This window comes from Tarenaya hassleriana, unplaced genomic scaffold, assembly GCF_000463585.1.
Source record: "Tarenaya hassleriana unplaced genomic scaffold, ASM46358v1 Cleome25, whole genome shotgun sequence".
Classification (NCBI taxonomy): Eukaryota; Viridiplantae; Streptophyta; class Magnoliopsida; order Brassicales; family Cleomaceae; genus Tarenaya; species Tarenaya hassleriana.
In genome coordinates, this window is record NW_010965775.1 from 1,840,497 (window position 1) to 1,854,100 (window position 13,604).

Consider the following 13,604-nt stretch of genomic DNA (forward strand, 5'->3'; position numbering starts at 1 on the left):
TTAAAATGAGGGCCCATATAAGGGAGCCTTTATGCATTATGTATATGAGCCTTAAAAGCCCATGGGCCTGAGTACGCAAGCAGCTGCGTAAAAATTATCATCACCCGTGACGCATCCCTTTATTCTGCCAACTTGGGAATCAACACGTAATTGATGACGTGTCAAGCAATAAAAAGGACACGTGTTCAACATGCAAAGCGTCAACCAGGATACGCTGTACGCCACACTTACGAGCCAAGTTTGACCTGCCGGATTGCGACACGTGTACTTTGAATTAATTATTTTAAATCACTTATTTATGTTATATTTGGATAATGTGGAAACTTGCATATTAAGAAAATGGTAAATACCTTTTTTTTGTTTATTGATATGTGATGTTTTAGTTTCTCATTTAAATTTTTTCAAAATGTAGTAGTTAATTTTATAAAAGTTGTTTTTAATTTGTAAAAAGTTCCGGTTTTTCATTTATTTTTATATTTTATTCCAATCTACTTAATTTATTTTAATTCTTATGTTTTTTTATTGAATTTAATTAAAATATTATTACGTAATATTCGTCTTTTGTTTGATTATATATATATATATACAAATTATCAAATTATTATTTATAACTAAATATGGAGAGAAAAAAAATCACATGACAGTCAGACTAAGCAGCAATGGCAAAAAAAAAAAAGAGATGGAAATAAGTGTCAATTTAGGAAAGAAATATCAGAATGGCAAAACCGAAATAACTAGAAATAGTAGGGGCTAAATAACACTTGGACAGGCCAAACATTGTATAAGATTGCATTGAGGGATCAAGTTGGGGTGTGTTTCGGGAAGGTTCGAACACGTGTCAGTTTCTTAGATGTTTTGAGCCTAAATATCCGAATAAAATATTGTTTGGCAAAAGAGAAAAAATATTTATTAGAAATATCGAGAGAACCCTATAAATAACCAGCGACCCACTGGAAACTGCAGATATTTTTTTTATGCAAAAGCTGTCTGAGGAAGGAAAACAAAACGCGAAAGCTACGAAGCAAAGACGCGCAACACCGTAAATCGCGAAGAATACTACAGCTGTTGAAGGAAATCGATCTTTGTCTACACAAGAGTGATTTGGTGTGAAGAATTCTGATCGACGAGGAAAGACGATTTCTAGGGTTTCGACGAGTTCTCAAATTGAGATTCCGACAGGTAAATGCTTAGTTTTCTTTAACAGATCTTTTCTGGGTCTAACCGAGTTTCCTCGCTTGTTACTCTCAATGAGTTTCTGTTGTGGATGTTGATTGTTCTTTCTGAAAGTTGAGATCTTCGGTTTGGTTCTCGAAGCTTCGATTTTTTGGTCTCGGCGTTTTCGGGAGATTTCTAGCTTTTTTCCGTGTTTTTTTTTGTGGGTGCTTAATTAATTTCATTTTTTTCCTTGGTCCCCAAGTTTTGGCCATAAATTGGTGGTTTTTATCTGAATTTTTTGGGTTTTCGGGGAAAAGGAAATTTCGTGAGCAAGGAAAGAATCCTTGGTGCCCAAGGAATTCTTTTCGTACATAAGTTGTTGCAACTGATGTACTTGTGTCCTTTTTGTTCTTCAGTAATCAATTAAACCCAAAACTCGCTTTATCTCTCCATGTTCGCGAGCGATTGAACGCTTGTTCTTATCAGAAAATTGTCTTGTCTTGTCTTGTGTTGTAGATTGGTTGATTTGGAGAGAACTCCAACGAAGATGGCAGTTCATGATCAAAGTGGAAGTGTGGTTAAATCTCAAATCGGAACTTCGAGGAAGAGAAAATCTAGGAGTAGAAGCGATGGCACGACAGTGGAGGAGAAATTGAAGAAGTGGAAAGAATATAACGAGAACGTAGAGGCCACTGGAGAAGGCGAGAGGCCGAAACGTAAAGTGCCGGCAAAAGGGTCGAAGAAAGGTTGTATGAAAGGAAAGGGAGGACCCGAGAATGCTCGCTGTAATTTCAGAGGGGTTAGGCAAAGAACTTGGGGGAAATGGGTTGCAGAGATTAGAGAGCCAAATAGAGGCAGTAGATTGTGGCTTGGCACTTTCCCGACAGCGTACGAGGCTGCTGCTGCTTACGACGAGGCTGCTAAGACTATGTACGGGCCGTTAGCTCGTCTTAATTTCCCGTCGGTTTGTCCTTCGGTTGGCACTCCATGTGGGTCCGACATTACTTGCTCGTCGAGTCAGTCCGAGGTATGCACAGTGGAGGATGTTAAGGTTGTTCCTGTGAAACAGAGAGATGGGGAGGGGGAATCCGAGCCTTCTAGTAAGGATAAAACTTCAAATTTGGAAGAGATGAAGAAGGAGAACGTGAAGAAAGATGCGTTGAGTTATGATTGGCTGATTGAGTTTGAAGAGGAGTACTGGAAGAGTTTTCTCAAGGAGAAAGTGAAGGAAGAAGAGCAGTTGACAGAGAACCCTCTCGAGCAATCAGAGTCACTAACTGTCGCGGATTATGGCTGGCCGGACAACAAGACGGGCGCTGATCAGAACTGCTGGAGCGGTTTATCGGCCGAGGAGATGTTTGATGTGGATGAGCTTCTTGGCGACATAAACGAGAACATTCCGCCAGGGCCAAGCCAAGAACGGGACACGAGGATCGACATGGCCGGTCCAAACGAATCAGCTCTGTCCACCGGGGTCGCGAAATCGCAAAACGCGAGCCTTGACTACGGGCTGCCATTGCTCGAGCTCGATCAGCAAGATGGGCAAGATCTGTTCGACTTTAGTTTCCTTGATCTTGAGAGCTGGAACTGTTAGGCTGTATCAGACGGATGAAGCTGGTGACTCCGTCAAATCTTGATGCCTGAAGACCGCCATGGGTGGATTCTCTCTAGCTTGTGAGTAGGCTGGAACTTGAGAGCTGGGATGTTGTTACAGAACCGGTGACTGATCTTTGTAAGACAACGTAGGAAGATTTGACCAATGGACAAAGAAGACACAAAAGATTTCATTTGTTCTTTACATGCAACTCTTCGATTCTCTATTGAGTTTTTTGAGGATAGAGAAACTACATCTCCCTGTGCAGATGCCTCTTGCTTTTTTTTTTTTTTTTTGTACATACAAAAAAGAATCGGACCCTTTGTTGTTTCCTTTGTGATAGTAATGGGCTTATTGGGCTCTTATGAAATTAATGGGCCGTTGATGGGCTTAGTATTTGAAATAAAAGTAGGTTGTGGAATCCCTTGTCTTAAAAGTCATAAAGATTAAAAAAATCATTTGAAAATAATTAAATGTTGACAGAAAAATGATAAATTATATATGTGTGTACGTATAAACAATGCAGTGTGCGCGTGGAGTTGTTTCTTGCGAATAATTACAGGATTTTTGGCTAAGTAATATTTTAGTTGTGGAATGGAATCCGTGTGCTGCGAAGGTGCAACCAATGTGCCCAATTTTAATTGAAATTTGGGGCACACTCAAAGTGTTTATATGTTAATGTACATTTTGAAGGCAGCTTATGTAACAAGCGGCGCAATAACCATCTTTTTTTTTTAGGAAGAGAACATGACCAAAATTAACACATAAAATGTCTTCAAATTAGTAGTTGGACATCACCTAAAGGCTAAAAGGCTATATATATATATCGATCTAATATTAAGAATTTTAAATCAAAGAAATATGGTAATATGCCATTGTCAAAGTGGAGATGGATATAAACTACTGAATCGAATTATATATATATATATATAGTCAAATCGAATTCAGTCTAAAATTCATTTTTTAAAACCAAACAAATCCAACACGAATAAAAGAAAATGAAATAAAAAATAACTGAAAATTTTAAAAAAGTAAAAAATTTATAAAGAAAAAATCGTATATAAATACCTGAATTTTTACAAAAATTCCATATAAATACTTGAACTATAAAATTTCTATATAAACACTTGAACTTTTCTAAAATCCTATATAAATATCTAGATTTTTGAAAAACTCCCCAATAAATCCAGAATACGTTAATAATATCACCTATAATACTTAAAATTTGTATTTATTTGGAAATTTTTTTTAAAGTCTATATATTTATATAGGATTTTTAAAAGTTAATGTATTTATATGGAAGTTTTATAGTTCAAGTATTTATATGGAATTTTTTGTAAAAGTTTAGGTATTTATATGTTATTTTCTCTCTTATAAAATAGACAATTTTATTAATAAAAAAATAGTCGAAATCAAAATCCGAAATATTCGTCCGTGACCCTGAATATAAATATGTGTGTTTCATGTTTATATGTACAATTATCTTAAAGGATTTTTTTTTTTAAAAAAAATGTGGTCTCGAACACGAATGCTATTTCATATTAGGTGAAAGTCGACTTGATCTATATATCATACATTGAACACGAATACTTGTGGGAAAACCATTTGCTTTTCTTTAACATCGAGGGCTCGTATGCTTAATTTGCACAATATTTTAAAGGGAATACATAACAAATATAATTCAATGTTTTGTGTTTGGTTAAATGCATTGACTCATTCTCTGTCCAAAACTAATACCAAGTGACCATAAATTTATGCAAGTGGTTTAATAATAATAATAATAATAATAATAATAATAATAATAATAATAATAATAATAATAATGAAGTATATGGGGGGGGGGGAAATCATGATCAAATGGAGAACCTCTTTGTTTACTCCTAAAGATATTAACCAATTTAATTGTTGCGAAAATTTATATGAGTGAATAATTGATGAACATTTTTATAAACAAGGAAATGTTTTAATAAATAAATAAAGAAGTATGTGTATAACGTTTTATAGACTACCATTTGCAATTTAGGGTTTAAGATTCCATGGAAGAAATATGAGAGGATAAAGTTAGCTTTAATTCTCCTCAAGAACGTGAAAGGGGGAAAGTGCAATCCAATCCCAACTTTCCAACTAATAAAGAGTCAAGTTGATGAAGTTTTGGAACTCGCCTGTAGCTGATTTTGAAAATAATTTATATTAATAAATAATGAGATGCTTATATATTAAAAAAAACATTTAAAAAAATCAAAATAGCATCGGAAGGTTAACATAATGATGAATATCAACGACGAAAATTCACATGATAGATCTCAATACCATTGAAAAGAACCGTCATATCAACTAGTCGGCAAACTCACACCAACATCCTATCAATGCCATATCGGCAAAAAAGTGCATTATCTGAATATATATATATATATATATATATATATATATATATATATATATGAATTTGGCATAGAAAATCCTATTGGAACTCAAAGTGAAAATGTAACATATAAAGTTCGTTTCACGTTTGTAGTTTAATGGCCTTCAACTTCATATATATATATATATATATATGTATATCAGTCAACAATTTGTCGTCACGCATGAAATATGTCTTTATCAATTTCGTTTCTTGAATTTTTCAAAGTCATTTAATTCTTACTAAAATTTACGGTCGTTTCTACAGAAATCAGTCATACTAGTTTGAATTTTTTTTTTGTTGGATGCAATTTCTAGAAGAAGATAAAAAAACTCCTTGACATTACAAAAATATTCTTGTCATTGGTTTGATTTCAAGTATTTTGTTCAATAGATATTCGATTTCAAAAAAGGATAAACTAAAATGGTTTTTATTTCATTTATTTTATATTTTCATATATGTGTCGGATTCAATTAATTTAAATTAATATTATACTATTAAATTGATTTAAATTAATATTATAGTATTCAGTTCGATTTGCTTTTATTCTGATTTTATATATTCCAATTGAAATACAATTATACACATATATATTAATAAAAAATAGATAAACATTAAATCAAAAAACGAAGTCGCGAATAATATAAATGGGAAACAGGAAATGAGAATTTTTAATTATAAAAAAAAAAGAGGAAAGGATAAAAAATATTCCACGTAACTAAGTCCAAAGGAGTTTGCAAGTTGCAAGATCCACTTGCGTCGTTTGATAAGGTCTCACCATCCCTGCAGCTTCCTCGAACAAAGCTTCTCTCTCTACATATATATATATATGTATATATGTATATATGTGTGTGTAGATGTTTGTGTACATGCACATGTACACCCATAACTACGAACCCATATATATATATACACACACATACGCAAATATTAAACAACCAGAGGGTGAGAGAACGTATTATTTGGTGTAGTGCTATACATTCTAGTTTTATCGCATTCTTAATTATATCGTGTAAATTTATGTAAACTCTGATTTTATTCTCGAATTCAAATTCAACTATACGTAATTATACATGTTTTGATCTCGCCTAATGAATATAAAAAAACAACCGTTACCAAAAAATACAATATATAAAAAAAACAACCGTATATAACGAAACATAGAGGTTGGATACTATTTATTATATTATTATCGGATATATATGATATGTATTTTAACCAACTATAATCGTCTTGCCTCTTTTTTTTTTTATGATAAATAAGATGAACATATTTGAATTTACAAAAGAGTTTGGTGATGTTAGTCATGTTTCGATCATTAGATTCCGATGCGTATTATATTATCTTCAATTAGGATTATATATGGGCTTATACTAATTGATCAATTATCTTATTAATCTCTGCATGATTTCTAATATTTAATACTTCGATTAAGATTTTACCCTACTTGAAATTTTGAGAGATAATTTAGTTCAGGGAATTTTTTAGAAATATATAGATAATTTACATTAGTGACATATATGATGCATTATTATTCTAAATACACAATATTGAATATTAATTTTGGTAAATTAATTGACACAAGTTTTGCCAAAATTAATTCGTATATCAAATTGCCAACAATAAAAGTAAAGAAATATGATATGCACATTCTAAAAGAATTCATGGCTATGTGTATATATATATGTATCATATACCTCGCATCCATGTCCATACCATATGCATATCTTTAGATTCTTTATCACATATTGTATGTATTATATCATAAATAGAAATATATAGACATATTTAGAGAGACAAAAAAATCAAGTTGCCAACCGACACCGGACAAGATCAAACTCTCTCCTTCTCCCCCAATCCTCCCCATCATTCATATATATATACACACACATCTATATACACCAATCACAATCCAGAAAGATATATATCAGATGCAGTCGTCGGTGCAGCTCCGGCGCGCGACAACGTCCTCCGCCGCCGCAGAAGGCTTCCTGTCGCCGGAAACGTCCGTACGGCGAGTGTGCCTCACGCGCAGAATGCACGTGCCGGAGCACGTGGCTCTGCACCATACGCACGATGTGGGCTCCGACCAGTGCTGCTCCGCGGTGGTGCAGACGGTGCACGCGCCTCCGGAGCGCGTGTGGGCCGTCGTGCGCCGGTTCGACAACCCGCAGGTCTACAAGAGCTTCGTCAGCCGGTGCCACGTCATCTCCTCCGTCTCCGGAGATGGCAGACTCACCGTCGGCGATCTCCGGGAGGTACACGTGGTCTCCGGTCTTCCGGCGGGCTCAAGCACCGAGCGGCTCGAGATCCTCGACGAAGACCGCCCCATCATCCGCCTTCAGGCGCGTGTGGGCCGTCGTGCGCCGGTTCGACAACCCGCAGGTCTACAAGAGCTTCGTCAGCCGGTGCCACGTCATCTCCTCCGTCTCCGGAGATGGCAGACTCACCGTCGGCGATCTCCGGGAGGTACACGTGGTCTCCGGTCTTCCGGCGGGCTCAAGCCCCGAGCGGCTCGAGATCCTCGACGAAGACCGCCACATCATCAGCTTCAGCGTCGTCGGTGGGGACCATCGCCTGAAGAACTACCGATCCGTCACCACCCTCCACGTGGCAGACGGAGACGGCGGAGACACGGTGGTCGTTGAGTCGTACGTCGTCGATGTGCCGCCGGGAAATACGCCGGAGGAGACGCTGAGCTTCGTCGACACCATCGTACGGTGCAACTTGCAGTCTCTCGCGAGAAGTACGGCCACGGATCGGCAAAGTTAATGAATCTATATGTATGTATATATATGTATGTATGTATGTATCTATCTAAATTCTCCTTTTTCTCTATGATCGTTTCAAGGAACGAATCGTGAGTAGTTTGAGATATTTTGGACCGAAATGCATGCAGAGCGACTTTTGGGAGAATTTGTGTAAATTCTTTTTTTTGTGATTTTTTTTTTGTAAAGGGTTTGTATTTCACTTTTGAGATTATTACATTTACATTTCCATGTATATAAAACCTAATCTGTGATCTTGTGGAGTTGTTACTTTATGAATCAACGGCATAAGTATATATAATAGGCTTTGAACGATATATATATATATATATATATATATATATATAGGAAATTGCATTAATAAATCGAAATCGAAATCTAATTGAAAAAACCGAAGATTTGTTGATGATTTGAAATTAAAATTAAAAATAAAAATAATCTAACTATTTTTTGAAATAAATATTTTTTCATAAACTAATTTTGGAATTAATTCAAATTGAACCAAACTAAAGTGAATATAAAATACAAATATATAGAAGTCCTAAATGTTCATGATTTATGATTACAACGGATAATTATAAAAATGTAAAAGATATTTTTTTAAATACCAAAAGTTTAAAAGCTTTTCACATTTTTTAATAAGCAAAAGATATAAAAAGTCTATAATATCTCTATTAATAACATTTCTTTATTTTTATATACATTTTTTAAAATTGATTAGAAATAAATTCCGAATTTAATCTAATAAATCACTTTGGAAATCTAAAACTACCTTATTTAAATAATAAAACTCTAAAAGTGCTTTTGTCCGAATTAGTAAAACAAAGATGCGGATGTACTTACATCCTACAACTTGTATATTCTTTTTCTTTTTTGTAAAATTCCAAATACCTAAAACAAAAAACTAAAAAAGAATTCCAAAGAACAAAGGAACAAAAAGTAAAATGAATCCCAAGAATCATGGTGTTTATCTATGTAAGAAGCTGTCATTTTTCCTTTGGCCGGTTACAATGTAATTTGGCCGGTTACAATGTAACATATATTCCTAAGAAACCAGCATTTACAATGACAGACTAAAAAATCTGGATCTAAGTATAAAATTCTAGTCAGTAGTCACGGTGAAAAGGAAGAATCAAGGGTAAAAGAGTTTGGCAAAGAGGAGCTCGTTCCAAGTATCTTGAAGACCAGGCAAGCACCAATGTATACAATCTGCATAGCTTACCGGGTTGGCGAGCTGCTCTTTCGTTAAAGGGCTCCACTGCTTCTTGTATGTCGACGTGTGAGCGTCTTTTCGGTAGCCCGAAAGCTGAGTGATGTTAAGGACGGTGATCGGGAAATCCTTTCTCCGGCCTAAGACTTCTCCTATCACTCTCATTACACTTTTGCTGCAATCTGATGGCCAATGAGCCTGATCTTGAATAGGAGTTGTTTGGTTGTAGCAGTTCTGACCTCTTCCGCCTCCCCAATCCTCGCTCCTGGTTAAAGGGAAACGAAAAAGATTACGTCTTTTGTAATCGGGTTTGAGGATAACTGATATCTCCTCTTCAATATCCAAACGGGCTAAAGAGCCTAGAAAATTAGGCACGTCAAGTTAACTTGTTGCTAGAAGCTATATCTAGGGTTTGTGATCCTTGGCGGGTGAGTGAACTGTGAAGCCTAATTGCCAAGATGAAAGTTCTCTGTTTCCAGAAATCATGTAATAGCCTTTCATCTTTCCCAGGAACCATGTCCAGAGTCCGGACTAGATTCTGTAATCATATGTCATAAGCCAATCTGTTCGTGGGAGCATCTCTAAAACCAGATTGCCGGATCTGAAGAGTTCTCAATGGAACCAGAACTACCGGTATGAGGGAGACAAAAAAGTGAAACAGAGAACAGGTTACGACTTGTAATGAGTAGGGGACATGGTAGTGAAGAACACCCTGGTCATCGATGGATCCATATTCTTCTTCACCCATTTGACTATACTCTTCATCGCCATCCGATATGCATCCTCAGTCTCCATCTCACGGATTCTCTTGTTCTCGTCCTCGAATGAACCTGATTCCCTGAAATAACAACACATTGGGATTTGGGAACAATCAATCCACCCCTCTTGGCTCTGCATATACGAAAATGTGAAATCAGACAACTGAAATCCACATTCAGGTTTGAGTTAGGTTCTATTTCTGATGGGTGGGAAAAAGGGTTATCCAACCCGACTAAGCTCTATAATGCTATGGATGTGGTGTTATGTACGTACAAGATCTTCATCTTGAATCCAGTCATCCACCATAGATAGGTGTTGAACACGACGATATCAGCTCCTCTCCAATGTTTACCATGCTTGTTGATCGAACCCTTTCTCACAATCCGGTCTGAGATTCTGTGGACGGCGGCATTGTCTGCATTCGATTCGAGAAGAAATGGCGCCCAGTAGAATTCCATTGAGGCATTGTATTCCTACATATGGATATCATAAGGATTTATCACACTCCAGAAATCAAACTCTAGTTCCTAATCTACAATCAATACAACCTTATTCTTCTAATCATCACAGTAATCTGTATTAACTAAGCCCACAAAACATCTTGGATAATGTACCTTGATGGAGAAGACAGTGAGAGAACCATGGGTTTCCATGGATTTTGCATGTTCAGGAATGTTCGAATGAAGAAGACAGATCAGAGAATTGTACATTCCTCGGTTCAAAGAGTCCCCGACGAACATCATCCTCTTTCCTCTCAAGCTCTCCAGCATCATTGTCGCGTTGAACCTACTCACTCAACAACCACACAACCATATACATACACATCGAGATCACAATCACACGAAATTCGAGGCCAATTCCTACTTCACAGAGTCATCAAATCAGGGCTTAGCCCTGTTCCGAGAACGGAACCCAAGAACCACAACAATCGAGAACGAGAGAGACTAACGATGGGAGCGAGCAAGAATCAGGCTGCCATCTCCAAGACTGGTAGTCGCTGTCGGGCCGACCATGTGCCCGGCACGTGAGCTGCGGTTGTATGTACGGACACTCCGATTCCCGGTAAAGCGGCCTGGTCGACTCGTCCTTGACCCATCTCCCTTTGAAATACTCGCATTCGCCCAGCGCCTTCCCAACCGCAAAAGGTATCTCCGGCGACTTCGGCGGTGGCTCTTCCGCCTTACTACGGGTTCCGAGTTCATCGAGGATCGGGTTTTGGTGGGTTTTACGGGACAAGGAGACGAAATCGTGGCCGTAGATCATGGAAGCGAGTAGGACGAAGGCGAGTACGGTGAAGACGAAGTGAGGGAGACGACGTTTTCTAGGGAGAGAGGAAGAAGACGATGGCGACGATGATGGAGACTTCATTTTCTCTCTCTCTCTCTCTCTCTCTCTCTCTCTCTCTCTCTCTCTTTCTAACGTCTCTGTATATTTTCCTTTTTGGGTCGGTTGGTAACCAAATGAACATGCGGAAAGCATATAAGGAGGCTGGATTCGTTATGGACTTTAAATTACGCCTTCGTCTTCATCGAATCCGAATAAAACTTTTAATTTAGAAAAATAATTATGTAGTGATTAATGGCTCAAATTAATGTGAGTGATTATTTTTCAAACTATACAATCTGTTTTTTCCTTAAAAAAAAAATAGTCGTGCATGAGGATGGTGCACACGTTGTTTACAATGATTAATTTTCAATCTTATTTTAGAAAACTATTTAAATTAATATCCAAATAGCCTAATTTCCACTCTTATTTTAGAAAACTATTTCAATTTTAATATCCACATAACCAGAGAAATATATCCATCCATATCTGTTCAAAAATAATAAAATTATAAAACATGTATATTTAATAGATTTTAGATTTCAATTATCGATAGATTTAAACAATAGAAAAATATCTAAAAACCTTTAATTTTTTAAAATATCAATTTAAAACCGTAATCATCAACCAATCTAAATAAAAAATATATTTTAAACATAATATGTATTTACCAAAAAAAATATAATTGATGTATGATAATTTAAGAAAAACATATTAATTTTAGATATTTTTACAAAATTTTGATATTTTATTTGAATTTGTAGATGATTAATATTTTTAAATGCTAAATTTTTTTAAAATATTGATTTAAAGATAAATATTTATTTAGATTATGGATAATTTAGATTTTAAATGAGTTTTTTTAGAAGTTGAGATTTTTTTAAAATTGTTTTCTCTTTTTTAAAATGAGATTAGCAACAACCCGGTACGGTTTTCTTTACCTTGGCCAAACCGTTAAATCACCTAACCGGAGTTCAAACAAAAATCCGACCGGAATCATTGCGACGCCGTTTTTGTACTCCTTAGAAAAGGCCCAGTCCAAGTGCGACAGGGCCGGAACGCCGCGACTCGTCGGTGAACACGAACAAGGCGTTGACGGAGACGCCATTTTCCGACCTGTACTCACTAATCTCCGGCGAGATCCTGGAGGCTCTCTTACAATCGTTGTTCGACTTCTGCAATCCGTTTCAGGCCGCGACTATCACCTTGCTCTGCAGTAACAAGGATGTCGCCGTCGACGCGCCGCCGACTCCGGGATAACCCTAGCTTTCCTCGTCCCTCCCCTTGAAATCATCTGCTGCTGCTCCTCCTCCTACCCTTCCAAACCTCGCCAGGTTCCCGCCTTCCCCTTCTTATTACATCTCTGTCGTTCGTTTCCGGAATGTTAAGTTTTCTTGCGATTAGGGTTTGTCGGGTCCAGTTTTGCCTTTTCATGGCTCTCTTCTCCGCTAGAATTGTCTATGCGTCGTCAAAGCTTTTCAGTGTTAATGGGTCCTTTGAAAAACCTTCTTTTTCCTTCTTTCTCGTTCATGGGTTCGGTTTGAATCCCGATGAAGTTGTAGAGTACGGGAGAAAGGATTACTGGGGAAACGCCCTTCCTCATTTTCCTGCTCTGATGTCTTGGTCACCGGTTGATTTACGGCTGTAACTTGTAACTTATTCAGATAAGATCGGCGGCACAAAAGGACTGAGAGCAGTGATGGAGAAAAAGGTCTAAAAGAATTTGTTTCTTGCATCCGTGCCTATAAAGATCATCACTGCTCTTACATTTTCAGGTAGATGAGCAGTAATTCTTTTGATGGTCAGAATTTTTTTAGTCTGTCTCCTTGGATGCTGAAGTTCATATTGTTTCTCTTTTTAATCTGCAGATGGAAAGAACTTGAGATTGGAAAGTTGGAAATGGGATATGTGGGCTTTTGCAGCATCCTTCAATGTCTGAAATGAAAAATTCACAAACTTTCCACTGAGGGTTTCACCCACCATTCTGAAAGGCGTCGACTTTGAGGACATAAGATACAAGTATGCCTCATCCAGAAACTCTTTATTAACATTTTCATTATTATGCTCTCTTGAGACAGAGGAGAGGTATATAATTTAACACTGGTTCTGTTGTTAAAGAGAACCTCTCTCTCTCTCTCTCTCAGCATGTAAAAAGCAATGTTTCTTCCTTTTCCCCTTCCCTAAACATGTGAAATTGGTGTAGCTCTCATAAAGTTTTCTTTCTGCGTACACAATGAGAAGAGCATCTCTCTCTCTCTCTCTCTCAAAGAACAAAAAATCTCGAAGCCATAGACTTCTACCTCTGTCAGCATGTACAAGCAAGGTTTCTTCTTTTTCTTATTCCCTAAACATGTGAAATTGGAGTAGTTCTCTTAAATTTTCTTTCTGCCTACA

General features: G+C 36.8%; 3 protein-coding genes and 1 long non-coding RNA gene across 4 annotated transcripts; 3 read left to right on the forward strand and 1 right to left on the reverse strand.

Annotated features, from left to right (window-relative positions):
- Positions 1-961: 961 nt before the first annotated feature.
- On the forward strand, positions 962-3,170 carry LOC104816529 (dehydration-responsive element-binding protein 2A-like). Its single transcript, XM_010545401.2, has 2 exons — positions 962-1,179; positions 1,672-3,170. The coding sequence occupies exon 2, from the start codon at positions 1,703-1,705 to the stop codon at positions 2,747-2,749; it is 1,047 nt and encodes a 348-aa protein (XP_010543703.1). The 5' UTR covers positions 962-1,179; positions 1,672-1,702; the 3' UTR covers positions 2,750-3,170.
- A 4,056-nt stretch (positions 3,171-7,226) lies between these two features.
- On the forward strand, positions 7,227-7,922 carry LOC104816531 (abscisic acid receptor PYL5-like). The gene has a single exon (XM_019202833.1). It carries the CDS (start codon positions 7,227-7,229, stop codon positions 7,920-7,922), a length of 696 nt encoding a protein of 231 aa, XP_019058378.1.
- A 932-nt stretch (positions 7,923-8,854) lies between these two features.
- LOC104816532 (protein trichome birefringence-like 32) lies at positions 8,855-11,305 on the reverse strand. The gene is made up of 5 exons (XM_010545403.2): positions 10,837-11,305; positions 10,502-10,673; positions 10,161-10,360; positions 9,805-9,966; positions 8,855-9,393 (listed from the first exon to the last, which is right to left on the reverse strand). Exons 1-5 carry the CDS (start codon positions 11,253-11,255, stop codon positions 9,051-9,053), a joined length of 1,296 nt encoding a protein of 431 aa, XP_010543705.1. The 5' UTR covers positions 11,256-11,305; the 3' UTR covers positions 8,855-9,050.
- An 875-nt stretch (positions 11,306-12,180) lies between these two features.
- LOC104816533 lies at positions 12,181-13,598 on the forward strand. The gene is made up of 3 exons (XR_772299.2): positions 12,181-12,544; positions 12,875-12,985; positions 13,079-13,598. It is a non-coding gene; the product is annotated as an uncharacterized LOC104816533 (long non-coding RNA).
- Positions 13,599-13,604: the final 6 nt, after the last annotated feature.

Excerpts from the sequence above, each read along its gene's own strand:
- LOC104816531 (XM_019202833.1), top strand. The coding sequence starts at position 7,227 with ATGTGGGCTCCGACCAGTGCTGCTCCGCGGTGGTGCAGACGGTGCACG.
- LOC104816529 (XM_010545401.2), top strand. The coding sequence starts at position 1,703 with ATGGCAGTTCATGATCAAAGTGGAAGTGTGGTTAAATCTCAAATCGGA.
- LOC104816532 (XM_010545403.2), bottom strand. The coding sequence starts at position 11,255 with ATGAAGTCTCCATCATCGTCGCCATCGTCTTCTTCCTCTCTCCCTAGA. Across the intron at positions 10,674-10,836 it reads GATTCTTGCTCGCTCCCATC|GTTCAACGCGACAATGATGC; the intron begins GTTAGTCTCTCT and ends TTGAGTGAGTAG. Across the intron at positions 9,967-10,160 it reads GGATTCAAGATGAAGATCTT|GGAATCAGGTTCATTCGAGG; the intron begins GTACGTACATAA and ends TTGTTATTTCAG.